This window comes from Tursiops truncatus, chromosome X, assembly GCF_011762595.2.
Source record: "Tursiops truncatus isolate mTurTru1 chromosome X, mTurTru1.mat.Y, whole genome shotgun sequence".
Lineage (NCBI taxonomy): Eukaryota > Metazoa > Chordata > Mammalia > Artiodactyla > Delphinidae > Tursiops > Tursiops truncatus.
The window spans coordinates 73,694,382-73,713,821 of NC_047055.1; the positions used below are offsets into that span (position 1 = coordinate 73,694,382).

General features: G+C 37.5%; 1 protein-coding gene across 1 annotated transcript in view; it reads right to left on the minus strand.

Moving 5' to 3' along the window:
- Window positions 1-447: 447 nt before the first annotated feature.
- LOC117310195 (dedicator of cytokinesis protein 11-like) overlaps window positions 448-19,440 on the minus strand; it is a 73,297-nt gene continuing 54,304 nt past the window's right edge. Inside the window, exons 13-15 of the mRNA XM_033849295.2 lie at window positions 15,318-15,371; window positions 6,685-6,768; window positions 448-669 (exon numbers count right to left, since the gene is read on the minus strand). Of these exons, the coding sequence (XP_033705186.2) occupies window positions 6,685-6,768; window positions 15,318-15,371 (138 nt within the window). The 3' untranslated portion in view covers window positions 448-669. The remainder of the gene's footprint in view (window positions 670-6,684; window positions 6,769-15,317; window positions 15,372-19,440) is intronic.

Consider the following 19,440-nt stretch of genomic DNA (forward strand, 5'->3'; position numbering starts at 1 on the left):
TTAATAAAGAGTATCCATCAAAAAACCTGTAACTATCATTATTTTGAATGTTAAACAATTGAATGTTAACCCCCTCATAGTGGAAACAAGGCAAGCATGTCCACTCTCACCAGTTTTATCCCTACATAGTACTGAAAATTCTAGCCACTTCAACAAGGCAAGAAAATAAATGAAAGACATATAGATTGGAAAGGAAGAAATAAAGCTGTTGTTATTTACAGATGAAATGATTGTCTAAACAGAAAATCCCAATGAATCTAGGGAAAAATCCCTCCTGGAACTAACAAATGATTTCAGCAAATTACAGTATATAAGAGAGAGAAAAATCAATCTCATTTATATATACTAGAAACAATCATTTTGAAACTGAAATTAAAAACACAAGGCAATTTATAATCATTACAGTTTTATATTTAGTTGTAAACTTAACAAAGCATGTATAGGATCTAAATAGTGAAAACTATAACATTGATATATGCAAATGTAAAACATAAAACTATAAATGTAAGTTGATAAAACATTTTTTCAAAATATGAGAAAATCTTTTGGATCTAGGGCTAGGCAATGAGTTTTTGGACTTAACACCAACAGCATGATCCATAACAGGAAGAATTGGTAAACTGGAACTTACTTGAATAATAAAAAAAAACTTTTACTTCGTGAAAGACCCTGTGAAAAGGATGAAAAGACAAGTTACAGACTGGGAGAAAATCCTCGCAGACTGCATATCCAACAAATGTTATCTAGAATATATGAAGAATTGTTAAAACTGAACAGTAAAAAACAATCTAATTAGAAAATGGATGAAAGACATAAACAGGCATTTCACTGAAAATGATATATCTCTTGAAAGATTGGGATTGACACATATACACTATTGATACTATGTATAGAATAGACAACTAATGAGGGCATATTGTATCGCACAAGGAACTCCACTTAATGAACTGTGGTGATCAAAATGGGAAGGAAATCCATAAAAGAGGTGGTATGTGTATATGTATAGCTGATTCATTTTGCTGTACAGTAGAAACGAACACAACGTTGTAAAGAAACTATACTGCAATAGAAATTAATTTTTAAAAAGATATATCTTCACTGAAGATGGCATATAAGCACATTAAAAGATATTCAACATTATAAGCTATTAAAGAAATGTGAATTAAAACTACAATGAGATATCACTACACATTAGAATGACAAAAAAATAATAGTGGCAATACCAAATGCTGGTGAGAATGTGGAATAACTGGATCCCTCACATTGCTGGTGGGAATGTTACTGTGGTACAGTCACTCTTGAGAACAGTGTGGCAGTTTCTTAAAAATTTAAACTTGCAATTACCATCTGACCCTGCTATTGCTATTGCACTCAGATATTTATCTCAGAGAAATAAAACTTACATCCATGCAAAAATTTGTACAGGAATTTTCACAGTAGCTTCATGATATCAAAATACTGGGAAAAACTCAGATGTCCTTCAATAGGTGAATGGTTAAACAGACCAAGGTACTTCGGAATACTATTTAACAATAACAAAGGATGAGCTATTAATATATGCAACAGTTTGGATGTATCTCAAGGGAATTATGCTGAATGAAAAAAGTCACTCCCCAAATACCACAAAGTGTATGATTTCATTTATATTATACCATTCTTGAAATAATAAACTTTTAAAATAGGAGAACAGAGGAATGGTTGCCAGGAGTTAAAGATGGTAGGGGTAGGGTTGGTGGGGGGTGATGAGTGTGGCTATAAAATAGCAACAGAAGGGATCCTTGTACTGATGGAACTGTTCTGTATCCTGACTATATCAGTGTCAATATCCTGTTTGTGATTATGCAAGGTTTTCCTTTTGAAGGAAATAAGGTAAAAAGTACATGGTATCTTTCTGTATTATTTCTTACAACTGCATGTAAAATTATCTACCATTATCTAAAATATATTTTTTAATGTTTAATTTTAAAAGTTTTTGGGAGTTCCCTGGTGGCCTAGTGGTTAGGATTCTGGGCTTTCACTGCTGTGGCCCGAGTTCAATTCCTGGTCAGGGAACTGAGATCCTGCAAGCTCTGTAGTGCAGAAACAGAAAAAGGTTTTGATCCTAGAGAAAAATGTCTTTCTCCTAATTACTCCAGGTAATATCCCAGAGAAGACTCTGACTGCCCCAATTTGGCTTATGTGTCCATCTCTAAACAAATTGGTAAGCTTCATGGGGTAGTAAGCCCAAGGTCAAAATTATCCAGATCTAGGGCCCTCATAGCAAGTCCCAGGATTCTTATAACGTGGGAAAGGAGTTTTTAAAGAACACAAGCTTCATCTTCCCTGGTCCAGGGGACCTATCTGGGCCTATCCCCTGGGGTCCCAGAAGACAACTGATATCAGCCCTAGAGAAGCAGGAAGATAGGGTGTGTAAAGTGGATCTAACCAAAGCAAGGTACTGGTGTTTAGAGTGAGATGATGCTTGTCCTATGGTCACGAAATGGGCTCTTATAGTGTGGTTCTGTGGTTCTGGAGATATCAAGACTACTGCAGTAGTCTTCAGTAAAGGTAAAAACTTCCTAGGAACTTCTGGTGTCAGAACTGGGTAGGTTTGTCAGGCTTAAGAGAAGAGCGACACTGGTTTAACTGGAATGCATAGACAGGGCTGATCTTGGATTTCAGGGCCTGAAAGAGTAGATCCTTCCAGTTAGGTGTCCCCAGAGCTTGATGGACCTAAGCCATGAGTTCTCCCCTAACTTCCTACCACTTCCAAACAGGAATGGACTTTGGAAATCCAAACATAGATTCACTTCTGAAGAACAGAGTAGTTCACGGATGTTAAATATATTTTATTCCATGTTCAAATTATGACTGATTACTTATGACTACCTGGATGCCCTGTTGAAAAGGATTTGGAGGCTACACTAGGCCTTAGCAGGAAAAAGTGTCATGACAATTTATTAATGTTTGTCATGGTACAGAAAGGGGTAGTGGCATCATACATGCTGTATCCTTAATTTGATGATATATATATATAGGGTGTTCATGCCCCATTGTCTAGGGGGAATTATTCAATAAAAGTTAGGGCTTTTGCATTATATAGGAATGCACCTTCGAAAAGACTTGTATCAGGAATACTTGAATGTCACAATTCTAGCTTGATGAATAGGGGGAAGAAATATGTGGGATAAATTACAATAAATGATCAAGAGATTGGGGTTTATAATACAATGATGGACTCTGGAGGGTCACAAGGCATGTGGAACTCTGAAGACAGTGGTGTTAATGGGGCTTCTTGGCTGTTTTCAAGGGAAGGGAGATAACTTGCTAGGTGTTTTTGGTAGCAAGAAACAAAATCCCACTCAAACTAGCAAGAGAATAGAGAAAGCAAGGGAAACCAGCATTAATTTGAATTGGAACTAAAAATTAGAGTAAGAAACTATGATGACTTTTTTGTCTGTCAGGGCTATATGGTCTATTTCATCTTGGCTTCTTTCTAAAAGTTTCTCCTCTTCTTTCCTTTTAATCAACTTATTAGTTGTCTCTACATATTCCTCTTGTACATGGCTAAATTTCCTATCCAAATCTACATGGTTTTTCAACTTCACCACCTGCTACCATTTCTTCAACAGTCCAACAGCCTGACATGCCATAATGAAACCATGACAAAAAACAATAAGTTGCACTTCAGACAAGTGGTTGACATAGAGGGGTTCAATATGAACTACGAGGGACCATTGACATTTATATTTGTTTCAGGTGGTAGAACAAAATGGAACCTGAAAGTGGGTGGAATTGTCCAATTAAGATAGTAGGAGGAGAGAAAGGAAAGTGTAGTCAAGACAAGAAGTTTGTACTCTACCCTTCTAGCAAGACTAGAATCATGTTTTTAAAAAGCGAAGCTAGCAGCATTTTGGAGAAAAGAGAGGTAGCTAACAGTGGAAGGAAGAAGAGAAGTTTAAACGTTATTACAGCGGTTCAAGTAAGACATTATGAGGGTTTTCTCTAAAGCTGTGGAAGTGAAGATGGAGAGAATACCTAGGAGTGGAATTGCTAGGTCTATGGTAAGTGCATGTTCAACTTTATAATAAAGTGCCAAACTGGTTTCCAAAGTGACCATACCATGCAATTTACCACATCATCATAAACACTTAGTGTTTGTTAGTCTTCTTATTTTTAGCTATTGTAATAATTCTATAGTGGTATCTCAATGTGGTTTCAACTTGTATTTCCTTAATGACTAATGTTTTAGAATAATTTTTCATGTACTAATTTACTATTCATTCATATATATTCTTCAGTAAAGTGTCCTAGTCATTTGCCTATTTTACTGGGTTGTTTATCTTACTATTATTCAGTTACATGATTACTTTATATATTCTGAATACGTAACATTTATCAGACATGTGACTTGCAAATATTTGCTCCTAGACCGTGGTTCTGGAGAAGCAAATGTCATTGTTTGATGAAGTTTGATTGATTAGTTTTAACGGTTCATGCTGTATATTTTTATATTTTTATAAGTATTTGTGAGCTTTGTTTTGAGGCATAGTTAAATTACTTGGAAACAGTTTGATTCTTTCAGGTATTGTTTGTAAACTTTGTTAAACAGGAATATAGCAGCATTTAGTCTAAGGCTAGTTTTTCGATGCTGCTGAGACAAATTCCTTCTGAGTTCTCTACCTAATAAACCATTAATTATAGGTCTGGCTTATAGGAACAGGAGAGTTCTTCTGGTCCATGTTTTATCTAAGGATTGTTTCCTCTAAACATTTTGGTCCTTTCACTGACTTTGGGAAGTTTTTTCACATATGTTCACTATTCATTACTTAGCTAACATCTCAAGGGGCATTTTCTGCAGTCAGTAAGTACCCTCTCCAATCAGCTAACTCCTCTCTGGTAACCGTCCCTAAAATTCTAGCTGCCTTACTCTCTCTGAATTCTATTCCCTGTCTCCTCAATTCAGCGAGACCACTGGGCTGATTGGGTTTTACCTTGTGGTGCTTTAGCCTAGTCCCTGTCTGCAGGCAGTAAGCTAGGGAAATCATAGACATCACTTCATTCTCAGGTCTCAGAGATCATAGTTCTATGCTGCTTCTTGTTCAATATCTTACAACAGCTGTTTAATATATTATTCTAGCTGTGTAAAGTAAGATGGTAAGTCCAGCCACCATTGCTCATGGTTGGAAGTGGAAGTCCCCAAACCAAGCTTGTTGACTCACTGTTCAATTCTCTTACTGAATTAGTCCAAGCTCCCAGGAAAATACCTCCATTTGTCTAAAACTTTGAGTTCTAACTAATGAATCAATCATTAGTCACCATGTCTTCTACAACCTTTGATACATTAGCCTTGCAAGTCTCTCAAGCATTCCCAGGTGTCCTGAGACCACACTTTGTAAATCATTGTGTTAAGAGACACATAGTCAAATATTTACTGACAAAATGTTATAATGTCTGAAATTATGTATATGGCAGATGAGGCATGGTGGACAGAGAGTTGTTATATATTGAAGCTAGATGGTAGATCCGTAGGGGCTCATTATACCAATCTCTCTTATTTTGTGTATGTTTGTGATTTTTCAAATAAAATGTTCAAAAAATCAAAGTTTATTGTTTTCAATTGGATTGAATTTTCACTCTCCCTGTAATTCAGCTTTTCCTGAGAAGCATTTAGATATGAAGCTTTCAGAGGTGAAACCAAAGACCCTGTTCATATGGCCATCCACCATCTCCCTCTATACTGTCTTTATTTCCAGATGGAAGGAGATTAGTGTCAGGAAGAGTCATAACTTTCTCCTGGAGAGTTTCTAGGTAATTATCCCGATAAATATAATTAAACCATGTATTATTTGGAGGGTCTATTACGGTCAGGCCAGCTCTTCTGGGCAGCTTGGTGTAATGAAGCATGCATGATATTGATGGAAGGCAACCTAAGTTCTAGTCTAAGTCCTGCCACTTACCAACAGTATGATACTGGGCAACTGACTTATTCTGGGACACTACCCAAATTGAAAGTCACTCTGATCATTTGTCCACCAATATTTCAGCTCCATACTGTTCTGCAGTGACACACTCTCCCAATATTGCCCTTTCTCTGAGTACTTCCATGTGCTCTCCAGAGCACCCATTTAAAGGGATTAAAAATTACCCATATCAAATCTTCAACAAAATAATAGAAAAGGAAATCCAGTAGCATATTTAAAGGATGCTGACCATGGCTACCATGATCAAGTGAGGTTTATCCTGGGAATGTGAGGGTGGTTCAACATCATAAAATCAATCAACGGAACACATCACAATAAGAGAATGGAGAAAAAAAGGCCCACAGGATCAGCTCAATTGTTGCAGAAAAGGCATTTAACAAGATCCAAAGTCCTTTTATGGAAAAAAGTAAAGCACTCAGCAAACTAGGGAAAGGAGGGAACTTCCTCAACATGACAAAGGACAATTATGAAAAACTCACAGCTAACATTACATACTCACTGTCGAAAAACTGGAAGTTTTAACTGTAAAATCAAGAATAAGAAAAATATATCCACTTTCACCTCTGCTATCCTACATTGTATTAGAAGCTCTATCAGGGAAACTAGGCAAGAAGAAGAAAAGGTTTCCAAATTGAAAAGAAAGAAGTAGCAATATCTCAACTCACAGATGACATAATCACATATATATATATTAATAAAGAATCCACAAATAATACTAGACCTAATAGATGAATTCATCAAAGTTGAAGGGTAAAAGATTCACACACAAAAGTAAGTTGTTCTTCAATACACCAGCAATGAAAATCTAGAAAAGAAATTAAGAAAACAATTCCATTTACAATAGCATTCAAAATAATAAAATACATAGGAATACATTTAATCAAGAAGCTGAAAGATGTATACACTGAAAAACTACAAAATGATGCTGAAAAAAACGAAGACCTACAGAAATGGAAACACATTTTGGTTCTTGGATTAAAATATTTAATATTCTTAAGATGGCAATAATATCCAAAGTGATCGACAGATTCAGTGCAATTGGTACTAATTCAGTGCAATAAAAATTCCAATGGCTTAACAAATGAAAGGATGCTCAACATCACTAATCATTAGTGAAATGCAAATCAAAACTACAATATGGTACCACCTCACACCAGTCAGAATGGTTATCATCAAAAAATCTACAAACAATATATGCTGGAGAGGGTGTGGAGAAAAGGGAACCCTCTTGCACTGTTGGTGGGAATGTAAATTGATACAGCCACTATGGAGAACAATATGGAAGTTCCTTAAAAAACCAAAAATAGAACCACCATATGACCCAGCAACCCCACTACTGGGCATATACCCTGAGAAAACCATAATTCAAAAAGAGTCACGTACCACAATGTTCACTAAAACACTATTTACAATAGCCAGGAAATGGAAGCAACCTAAGTGTCCATTGACAAATGAATGGATAAAAAAGATGTGGAACATATATACAATGGAATATTACTCAGCCATAAAAAGAAATGAAATTGAGTTATTTGTAGTGAGGTGGATGGACCTAGAGTCTGTCATACAGAGTGAAGTACGTCAGAAAGAATAAAACAAGTACCGTATGCTAACACATATATATGGAATCTGAAAAAAAAAAAGGTTCTGAAGAACCTAGGAGCAGGATAGGAATAAGGACGCAGAGGTAGAGGATGGACTTGAGGACACAGGGAGGAGGAAGGGTAAGCTGGGAATAAGTGAGAGAGTGGTATGGACTTATATATACTATCAAATGTAAAATAGACAGCTAGTGGGAAGGAGATGCATAGCACAGGGAGGTCACCTTGGTACTTTGTAACCACCTGGAGGGGTGGAATAGGAAGGGTGGGAGGGAGAGGCAAGAGGGAGGAGATATGGGGATATATGTATATGTACAGTTGATTCACTTTGTTATGAAGCAGAAACTAACACACCATGGCAAAGCAAATATACTCCAATAAAGATGTTAAAAAAAATTCCAATGGCCTTTTGGAGAAATGGAAAACTTTTTCTTTTTTTAAATTTAATTTATTTTTTATACAGCAGGTTTTATTAGTTATCTATTTTATACATATTAGTGTATATATGTCAATCCCAATCTCCCAATTCATCACAACACCACCACCCCACCACTTTCACCCCTTGGTATCCATACGTTTGTTCGCTACATCTGTGTCTCAATTTCTGCCTTGCAAACTGGTTCATCTGTACCATTTCTCTGGATTCCACATATATGTATTATTACACAATATTTGTTTTTATCTTTCTGCCCTACCAGTCTCTAAGTCCATCCATGTCTCTACAAATGACCAAGTTTCATTCCTATTTATGGCTAAGTAATATTCCATTGTATAAATGTATCACATCTTTTTTTTTTTACATCCTTATTGGAGTATAATTGCTTTACAATGGTGTGCTAGTTTCTGCTTTATAACAAAGTGAATCAGTTATACATATACATATGTTCCCATATCTCTTCCCTCTTGCATCTCCCTCTCTCCCACCCTCCCTATCCCATCCCTCTAGGTGGTCACAAAGCACTGAGCTGATCTCCCTGTGCTATGCGGCTGCTTCCCACTAGCTATCTATTTTATGTTTGGTAGTGTATATATGTCCATGGCACTCTCTCGCTTTGTCACAGCTTACCCTTCCCCCTCCCTATATCCTCAAGTCCATTCTCTATAGGTCTGTGTCTTTATTCCTGTCTTACCCCTAGGTTCTTCATGACATTTTTTTCTTAAATTCCATATATATGTGTTAGCATATGGTATTTGTCTTTCTCTTTCTGACTTACTTCACTCTGTATGACAGACTCTAGGTCCATCCACCTCATATATCACATCTTCTTTATCCATTAATCTGTTGATGTGCATTTAGGTTGCTTCAATGACCTAGCTATTGTAAATAGTGCTGAGATGAACACTGGGGTGTATGTGTCTTTTTGAATTATGGTTTTCTGTGGGTATATGCCCATTAGTGGGATTGTTGGGTCATATGGTAGTTCTGTTTTTAGTTTTTTTTTTAAACATCTTAATTAGAGTATAATTGCTTTACAATGGTGTGTCAGTTACTGCTTTATAACAAAGTGAATTAGTTATACATATACATATGTCCCCATATCTCTTCCCTCTTGCATCTCCCTCCCTCCCACCCTCCCTATCCCACCCCTCTAGGTGGTCACAAAGCACCGAGCTGATCTCCCTGTGCTATGCAGCTGCTTCCCACTAGCTATCTATTTTACATTTGGTAGTGTATGTATGTCGATGACACTCTCTCACTTTGTCTCAGCTTACCCATCCTCCTCCCCATATCCTCAAGTCCATTCTCTAGTAGGTCTGCATCTTTATTCCCATCTGGCCCCTAGGTTCTTCTGACCATTTTCTTTTTTTTTTTTAGATTCCATATATCTGTGTTAGCATACGATATTTGTTTTTCTCTTTCTGACTTGCTTCACTCTGTATGACAGTCTCTAAGTCCATCCACCTCACTACAAATTCAGTTTCATTCATTTTTATGGCTGAGTAATATTCCATTGTATATGTATGCCACAACTTCTTTATGCATTCATCTGTTGATGGACACTTAGGTTGCTTCCATGTCCTGGCTATTGTAAATAGAGCTGCAATGAACATTTTGGTAAATGACTCTTTTTGAATTATGGTTTTCTTAGGGTATATGCCCAGTAGTGGGATTGCTGGGTCATATGGTAGTTCTATTTGTAGTTTTTTTAAATTTTTTTTTAATTTTATTTATTTATTTATTTTTATTTGTAGTTTTTTAAGGAACCTCAATACTGTTCTCCATAGTGGCTGTATCAGTTTACATTCCCACCAACAGGGCAAGAGAGTTCCCTTTTCGCCACATCCTCTCCAGCATTTGTTGTTTGTAGATTTTCTGATGACGCCCATTCTAATGGGTGTGAGGTGATACCTCATTATAGTTTTGATTTGCATTTCTCTAATAATTAGTGATGTTGAGCAGATTTTAATGTGCCTCTTGGCCATCTCTATGTCTTCTTTGTAGAAATGTCTATTTAGGACTTCTGTACATTTTTTGATTGGGTTGTTTGTTTTTTTAATAGTAAGCTGCATGAGCTGTTATATATTGTGGAGATTAATCCTTTGTCTGTTGATTTGTTTACAAATATTTGCTCCCATTCTAAGGGTTGTCTTTTCGTTTTGTTTATAGTTTCCTTTACTGTGAAAAAATGTTTAAGTTTCATTACATCCTGTCTCTTTATTTTTGTTGTTATTTCCATTGCTCTAGGAGGTGGATCAAAAAGATCTTGCTGTGATTTTTGTCAGAGTGTTCTTCTTATGTTTTCCTCTAAGAGTTTTCTACTGTTCGGTCTTACATTTAAGTCTTTAATCCATTTTGAGTTTATTTCTGTGTATGGTGTTAAGGAGTGTTCTAATATCATTCTTTTATATGTAGCTGCCCAGTTATCCCAGCAGCAGTTAATGAAGAGACTGTCCATTCTCCACTGTAGATCCTTGCCTCCTCTGTCATAGATAGATTAGTTGACCATAGGTGCGTGGCTTTATCTCTGGGCTTTCTATCTGTTTCATTGACCTATATTTCTGTTTTTGTGCCAGTATCACATTGTCTTTATAACTGTAGCTTTGTAGTATAGTCTGAAGTCAAGGAGTCTGATTCCTCCATCTCTGTTTTTTTTTTTTTTTTTCCCTCAAGTTTGCTTTAGCTCTTTTGGGTCTTTTGTGTCTTCATACAAATTTTAAGATTTTTTGTTCTACTTCTGTAAAAAATGCCATTGTTAATTTGATAGAGATTGCATTGAATCTGTAGATTGCTTTGGGAAGTATAGTCATTTTCACAATATTAGTTCTTCTAATGCAAGAACATGGTATATATCTCCATCTGTTTGTGTCGTCTTTGATTTCTTTCATTAGTGTTTTATAGTTTCCTGAGTATAGATCTTTTGTCTCCTTAGGTAGGTTTATTCGTAGTTATTTAATTCCTTTTGTTGCAATGGTGAATGGGAGTGTTTTCTTAGTTTCACTTTCAGATTTTTCATCATTAGTGTATAGGAATGCAAGAGATTTCTGTGCATGAATTTTGTATCCTGCAACTTTACCAAATTCTTTGATTAGCTCTAATAGTTTTCTGGTGACATCTTTAGGAATCTATGTATAGTAACATGTCGTCGACAAACAGTGATAGTTTTACTTCTTCTTTTCCGGTTTGTATTCCTTTTATTTCTTTTTCTTCTCTGATTGCTGTGGCTAGGACTTCCAAAATTATGTTGAATAATAGTTGTGAGAGTGAACATCCTTGTCTTCTTCCTGATCTTAGAGGAAATGTATTCAGTTTTTCACCATTGAAAATGATGTTTGCTGTGGGTTTGTTGTATATGGCCTTTATTATGTTGAGGTAGATTCCCTCTATGACCACTTTCTGGAGAGTTTTTATCATAAATAAGTGTTGAATTTTGCAAAAAGCTTTTTCTGCATCTTTTGATATGATCATATGGTTTTTATTTTTCAATTTGCTAATGTGGTGTATCACATTGATTGATTTCCCTATACTGAAGAATCCTTGCAACCCTGGGATAAATCCCACTTATTCCCAGTGTTTGACCCTTGTAATATATTGCTGGATCCTCTTTGCTAGTATTTTGTTCAGGATTTTTGCATCTATATTCAACAGGGATGTTGGTCTGTATTTTTCTTTTATTGTATTATCTCTGTCTGGTTTTCGTATCTGTGTGATGGTGGCCTCATAGAATGAGTTTGGGAGTGTTCCTTCTTCTTCAGTTTTTTGGAAGTTTGAGAAGGAAAGGTGTTAGCTCTTCTCTAAATGTTTAATAGAATTCACCTGTGAAGCCATCTGGTCCTGGACTTTTCTTAGTTGGGAGATTTTTTAATCACAGTTTCAATTTCATTACTTGTGATTGGTCTGTTCATATTTTTTATTTCTCCCTGGTTCAGTCATTGAAGGTTATACCTTTCTAAGAATTTGTCCATTTTTTCCAGGTTGTACATTTTATTGGAATAGAGTTGCGTGTAGTAGTCTCTTATGATGCTGTATATTTCCACGGTGTCCATTGTAACTTCTCCTTTTTCATTTCTGGTTTTTTTGATTTGACTCCTCTCCCTCTTTTTCTTGTTGAGTCTTGCTAAAGGTTTATCAATTTTGTTTATGTTCTCAAAGAACCTGCTTTTAGTTTTACTGATATTTGCTATGGTTTTCTTTGTTTCTATTTCATTTATTTTTGCTCTGATCTTTATGATTTCTTTCCTTCTACTAACTTTGGGTTTTGTTTGTTCTTCTTTCACTAGTTCCCTTTGGTGTAACGTGAGATTGTTTATCTGAGATTTTTCTTTTTCGGGGGTAGGATTGTATTGCTGTAAACTTCCCACTTAGAACCATTTTTTCTGCAGCCCATAAGTTTTGTATCATCATGTTTTCATTGTCATTTGTCTCTAGGGTTTATTTTTTTATTTCTACTTTGACTTCTTCAGTGATCTCTTGGTTATTTAGTAAAGTATCGTTTAGCCTCCATGTGTTTGTGTTTTTTACAGTTTTTTCCTCTGTAATTTATTTCTAATATTATAGTGTTGATTTGGAAAAGATGCTTGGTATGACTTCACTTTTCTTAAAATTACTGAGGCTTGATTTGGGACCCAAGATGTGATCTATCCTAGAGAATATTCTGTGTGCACTTGAGAACAATGTATAATCTGCAGTTTTCGGATGGAATGTGCTGTAAATCTATCTGGTCCAATGTGTCATTTAAAGCCTGTGTTTCCTTATTAATTTTCTGTCTGGATGATCTGTCCATTGGTGTAAATGAGGTGTTAAGGTTTCCCACTATTATTGTGTTACTGTCACTTTCATCTATTATAGCTGTTAGCATTTACCTTATATATTGAGGTGCTCCTATGCTGGGTACATATATATTTATAATTGTTATATCTTCTTCTTGGATTGATCACTTGATCATTATGTAGTGTCCTTCCTTGTCTCGTGTAACCTTCTTTATTTTAAAGTCTATTTTATCTGATGAGTATTGCTACTCCAGCTTTCTTTTGATTTCCATTTACATGGACTATCTTTTTCCATCCCCTCACTTTCAGGCTGCATGTGTCCCTAGGTCTGAAGTGGGTCTCTTGTAGACAGAATATATATGGATCTTGTTTTTGTATCCATTCAGCGACCCTCTGTCTTTTGGTTGGAGCAGTTAATCCATTCACATTTAAGGTAATTATCAATATGTATGTTCTTATTACCATTTTGTTAACTGTTTTGCGTTCGTTTTTGTAGGTCCTTTTTCTTCGCTTGTGTTTCCCACTTAGAGAAGTTCCTTTAGCATTTGTTGTAGAGCTGGTTTGGTGGTGCTGAATTCTCTTATCTTTTGCTTGTCTGCAAAGCTTTGTATTTCACCACTGAATCTGAATGAGATCCTTGCTGGGTAATCTTGGTTGTAGGTTCTTCTCCTTCATCACTTTAAATATATCATGCCACTCCCTTCTGGCTTGTAGAGTTTCAGCTGAGAAATCAACTGTTAACCTTATGGGAGTTCCCTTGTATGTTTTTTGTCATTTTCCCCTTGTTGCTTTTAATAATTATTCTTTGTTTTCAATTTTTGTCAATTTGATTACTGTGTGTCTCGGCAAGTTTACCCTTGGGTTTAGCCTGCCTGAGACTCTCTGAACTTCCTGGACTTAGGTCATTATTTCCTTTCCCATGTTAGGGAAATTTTCCACTATAATCACTTCTAATATTTCCTCAGGTCCTTTCTCTCTCTCTTCTCCTTCTGAGACCCCTATTATGTGAATGTTGGTGCATTTAATGTTGTCCCAGAGGTCTCTTACACTACCTTCTTTTCTTTTGCTTATTTTTTTCTTTATTCTGTTCCATGGCAGTGAATTCCACCATACTGTCTTCCAGGGCACTTATCTGTTCTTCTGCCTCAGTTATTCTGGTATTGATTACTTCCAGTGTATTTTTCATTTCAGTTATTGTATTGTTTATCTCTGTTTGTTTGTTCATTAATTCTTCTAGGTGTTTGTTCTTTAATTCTACTAGGTCTTTGTTAAACATTTCTTGCATCTTCTTGATCTTTGCCTCCATTCTTTTTCCAACATCCTGTATCATCTTCACTATCATTATTATGAATTATTTTTCTGGAAGGTTGCCTATCTCCACTTCCTTTAATTGTTTTTCTGGTGTTTTATATTCTTCCTTCATCCTTCTCTGCCTTTTCATTTTTCTAGCTTTCTGTGAATGTGGTTTTCATTCCACAGGCTGCAAGATTGTAGTTCTTCTTGTTTCTGCTGTCTGCTATCTTGTGGATGAAGCTATCTAAGAGACTTGTACAAGCTTCCTGATGGGAGGATCTGGTGGTGTGTAGAGCTGGTTGTTGCTCTGGTGGGCAGAGCTCAGTAAAACTTTAATCCACTTGTCTGCTGATGGGTGGGTCTGAGTTCCCTCCCTGTTGGTTGTTTGGCCTGATGTGACCCAGCACTGGAGACTACTGGCTCTTTGGTGGGGCTAATGGTGGCATCTGGGAGGGCTCAGGCCAAGGAGTACTTCCCAGAACTTCTGCTGCCAGTGTCTTTTTTCCCATGGTGAGCCACAGACACCTGCCTCTGCAGGAGACCCTCCAACACTAGCAGGTATGTCTGATTCAGTCTCCTATGGGGTCACTTCTCCTTCCCCTTGGTTCCTGATGCACACCCTAATTTGTGTGTCCCCTCCAAGTGTGGAGTCTCTGTTTCCATTAGTCCTGTTGAAGTCCTGTAATCAAATCCTGTTAGCCTTCAAGGCCTGATTCTCTGGGAATTCCTCCTCCCATTGCCAGACCCCCAGGTGGCGAAGCCTGATATGGTGCTCAGAACCTTTACTCCAGTGGGTGGACTTCTGTGGTATAATTGTTCTCCACTTTGTGAGTCACCCACTCAGCAGTTATGGGATTTGATTTTTTGTGATTGTGTGCCTCCTACCATCTCATTGTGGCTTCTCCTTTGTCTTTGGATGTGGGGTGGTTTTTTTCGTGAGTTCCAATGTCTTCCTGTTGATGATTGTTCAGCAGTTAGTTGTGATTCCAGTGCTCTCCCAAGAGCGCTAGACATTATATTGAGAAATGGAAAAGTCGATCCTCAAATTTATGTGACAATTTTGAAAAAGAAGAACAAAACTGGAGGACTCACATTTCCCAATTTTGAAACTTAATGCAAAGACACTGTAATCAAAACAAAGCAGTACCAACATGAGGATAGACATATAGAACAATGGAATATAATTGAGAGTCCAGAAATAAATTCATACATTTATGGCCAGTTGATTTTTGAAAAATGTGCCAATTCCACTCACCAGAAAAAGAATAGTCTCTTCAACAAATGGTAAATGGGATGACTGGATATCAACCTGCAAACCAAAATGAAGTTGGACCACTTCTTTACACCATATAAAAAATAACTCAAAATGGATCAAGGACACAAATATAGGAACAAAAATCATAAAACTCCTAGAAGAAAGCATAGGTCAAATCAACATGACCTTGGATTTTTCAACAGTTTCTTAGCTATGACACCAAAAGCATGAACAACAAAAGAAAAAAAATTTATATAAATTGGATCTTGTCAACATTAGAAAATTTTGTGCATCAAAGTACATGATCAAGAATGTGAAAAGACAACATACAGAATGTGAGAAAAAGTTTGTAAACCATATATGTAATGAGTCTAATATTCAGAATATATAAAGAACTCTTAACAACACAAAAACAAAAAGACAACCCAGTTAAAAATGAGCAAGTCCAAATTACATATTTGGACTTGTCCAAATTACATATACAATGGCCAAAATTACATATTTGTAATTTGTCCAAATTACATATACAATGGCCAAAATTACATATTTGTAATTTGTCCAAATTACATATACAATGGCCAAAAAAAAACCCCAAACCTGAAAACATACTCAATATCATTGGTTATTTGGGAAATCCAAATCCAAACTGCAATGAAGTGCCACTTTTCACACATTAGGATGGCTATAATTTTTAAAAATGGAAAACAATACGTATTGGAAAGGATGGAGGAATTGGAAGCCTCATACATTGTTGGTGGGAATGTAAAATGGTTCAGATTCTGTGGTAAACAGTTTTGCATTTCCTCAAAAAGATAAACATAAAATTATCATAAGACCCAGAAATTCCACTCCTTATGTATGTATATACCCAAAATAATGGGAAAGAAGTACTAAAACAAGTACATGTACGCTCTTGTTCATAAGCAGCACTATACACAATAGTCAAAGTCTGGAAACACCTCAAATGTCTATTAAAGGATAAATGGATAAATTGTGGTATGTGTGTATAATGGAAAATTATTTACTCATTAAAATAATATAGCACTAATACATGCTACAATATGAATGAATCTCCAAAAACATGATGTGAAGTGAAAGACAAATATAAAAGGTTACATATTGTATGATTCTGCTTATATGGGATATCCAGATAGGTACTTCTATAAAAGTAGAACACAGACTGGCGTTTTCTGGGGACCAGGGTAAAGGGGAGACAGGAAGAAACTGTTTAAATTGTGTAGAATTTTACCTTGGAGTGATGGAAATACTTTGGAACTAGATAAAAGTGGTGGTTTTACAGACAACGGACTAAATGCAACAGAAATATTAATTTTAATTTATGTGGATTTTACTTCAATAATTTGTAACATATAATAAAACTGCGAGGAGCTTCAAGATGGTGGAAGAGTAAGACGTGGAGACCACCTTCCTCCACACAAATACATCAAAAATACATCTACATGTGGAACAACTCCTGCAGAACACCTACTGAACACCGGCAGAAGACCTCAGACCTCCCAAAAGGCAAGAAACTCCCCATGCACCTGGGTAGGGCAAAAGAAAAAAGAGAGACAAAAGAATAGGGATGGGACTGCACCAGTGGGAGGGAGCAGTGAAGAAGGAAAGGTTTCCACACACTAGGAAGCCGCTTCGTGGGCGGAGACTGCTGGTGGTGGAGGGGAGAAGCTTCAGAGCCATGGAGGAGAGTGTAGCAACAGGGGTGCAGAGGGCAAAGTGGAGAGATTCCCACACAGAGGATCGGAGCCAACGAGCACTCACCAGCCTGAGAGGCTTGTCTGCTAATCCGCCGGGAGGGGTGGGGGCTGGGAGTTGAGGCTCGGGCTTCGGAGGTCGGATCCCTGGGAGAGGACTGGGGTAGGCTGCGTGAACACAGTCTGAATGGGGCTAGTGCGCCAAATCTAGCTGGGAGGGAGTCCAGGAAAAAGTCTGGAGCTGCTGAAGACGCAAAAGACTTCGTCTTGCCTCTTTGCTTTGAGGTGCACGGGGAGAAGGGATTAAGAGCGCTGCGTAAAGGAGCTCCAGAGACGGGCGTGAGCCGCGGCTATCAACATGGACCCCAGAGACGCTAAGGCTGCTGCTGCAGTCACCACGGAGGCTATGTGCAAGCACAAGTCATATCCACACCTCCCCTCCTGAGAGCCTGAGCAGCCCACCACTGCCAGGGTCCCGAGATCCAGGGACAAATTCCCCGGAAAAATACATGGTGTGCCTCAGGCTGTTGCAACGTCACGGCCTCTGCAACCGCAGGCTCACCCTGCATTCCGTACTCCTCCCTCGCGGCGTCCTGAGTGAGCCAGAACCACCTAATCAGCTGCTCCTTTAACCTCGCCCTGTCTGAGGAAAGAAAAGACGCCCTCAAGCGACCTGCAAGCAGAGGCGGGGCCAAATCCAAAGCTGAAGCACAGGAGCTGTGAGAACAAAGAAGAAAAAGGGGAATCTCTCCCGGCCGCTTCAGCAGCAGCGGATTAAATCTCCACAATCAACTTGATGTACCCTGCATCTGTGGAGTTCCTGAATAGACAACAAATCATCCCAAATTGAAGAGGTGGACTTTGGGAGAAAGGACATATGTATTTTTTTCTCTTTTTCTCTTTTTGTCAGTGTGTATGTGGATGCTTCTGTGTGTGATTTTGTCTGTACAGCTTTGCTTTTACCATTTCTCCTAGGGTTCTGTCTGTCCGTTTTTGTTTGTTTCTTTTTTTTAATACTTAAAATTTTTTAATAATTATTTTTTAATTTTTATTTAAATAATATTGTTTTAGTTTATCTTCTTCTTTCTTTCTTTCTTTTTTCTCCCTTTTATTCTGAGCTGTGGGGATGACAGGCTCTTGGTGCTCCAGCGAGGTGTCAAGGCTGTGCCTCTGAGGTGGGAGAGCAAAGTTCAGGACACTGGTCCACAAGAGACCTCCCAGCTCCATGTAATATCAAATGGTGAAAATCTCCCAGAGATCTCCATCTCAATGACAAGTCCCAGCTCCACTCAATGGCCAGCAAGCTACAGTGCTGGACACCCTATGCCAAACAACAAGCAAGACAGGAACACAACCCCATGGGTTAGCAGAGAGGCTGCCTAAAATCATAATAAGGTGACAAACACCCCAAAACACACCAGCAGATGTTGCCCTACCTACCAGAAAGACAAGATCCAGCCTTATCCACCAGAACACAGGCACTAATCCCCTCCACCAGAAAGCCTACAAAACCCACTGAAACAAACTTAGCCACTGGGGACAGACACCAAAAATAACGAGAACTATGAACCTGTAGTCTGTGAAAAGGAGACCCCCAAAACAGTAAGTTAAACAAAATGAGAAGACAGGGAAACACAAAGCAGATGAAGGCAAAAACCCATGGGACATAAAAAATGAAGAGAAAATAGGCAGTCTACCTGAAAAAGAATTCAGAATAATCATAGTAAAGAAGATCCAAAACCTTGGAAATAGAATGGAGAGAATACAAGAAACGTTTAACAAGGACCTAGAAGAACTAAAGAGCAAACAAACAGTGATGAACACCATAATAATTGAAATTAAAAATTCTCTAGAAGGATTCAATAGCAGAATAAACGAGGCAGAAGAATGGATAAGTGACCTGGATGATAAAATAGTGGAAATAACTATTGCAGATCAGAATAAAGAAAAAAGAATGAAAAGAATTGAAGACAGTCTCAGAGATCTCTGGGAAAACATTAAACGCACCAACATGCGAATTACAGGGGTCCCAGAAGAAGAAGGGAAAAAGGGACTGAGAAAATATTTGAAGAGATTATAGTTGAAAACTTCCCTAATATGGGAAAGGAAATAGTAAATCAAGTACAGGAAGTGCAGAGACTCCCATACAGGATGAATCCAAGGAGAAATACGCCAAGACACTTATTAATCAAACTATCAAAAATTAAATACCAAGAAAAATATTAAAAGCAGCAAGGGAAAAATAACACACAAGGGAACCCCCATAAGGTTAGCAGCTGGTCTTTCAGCAGAAACTCTGCAAGCCAGAAGGGAGTGGCAGCACATATTTAAAGTGATGAAGGAGAAAAATCTACAACCAAGATTACTCTACCCAGCAAGGATCTCATTCAGATTTGATGGAGGAACTAAAA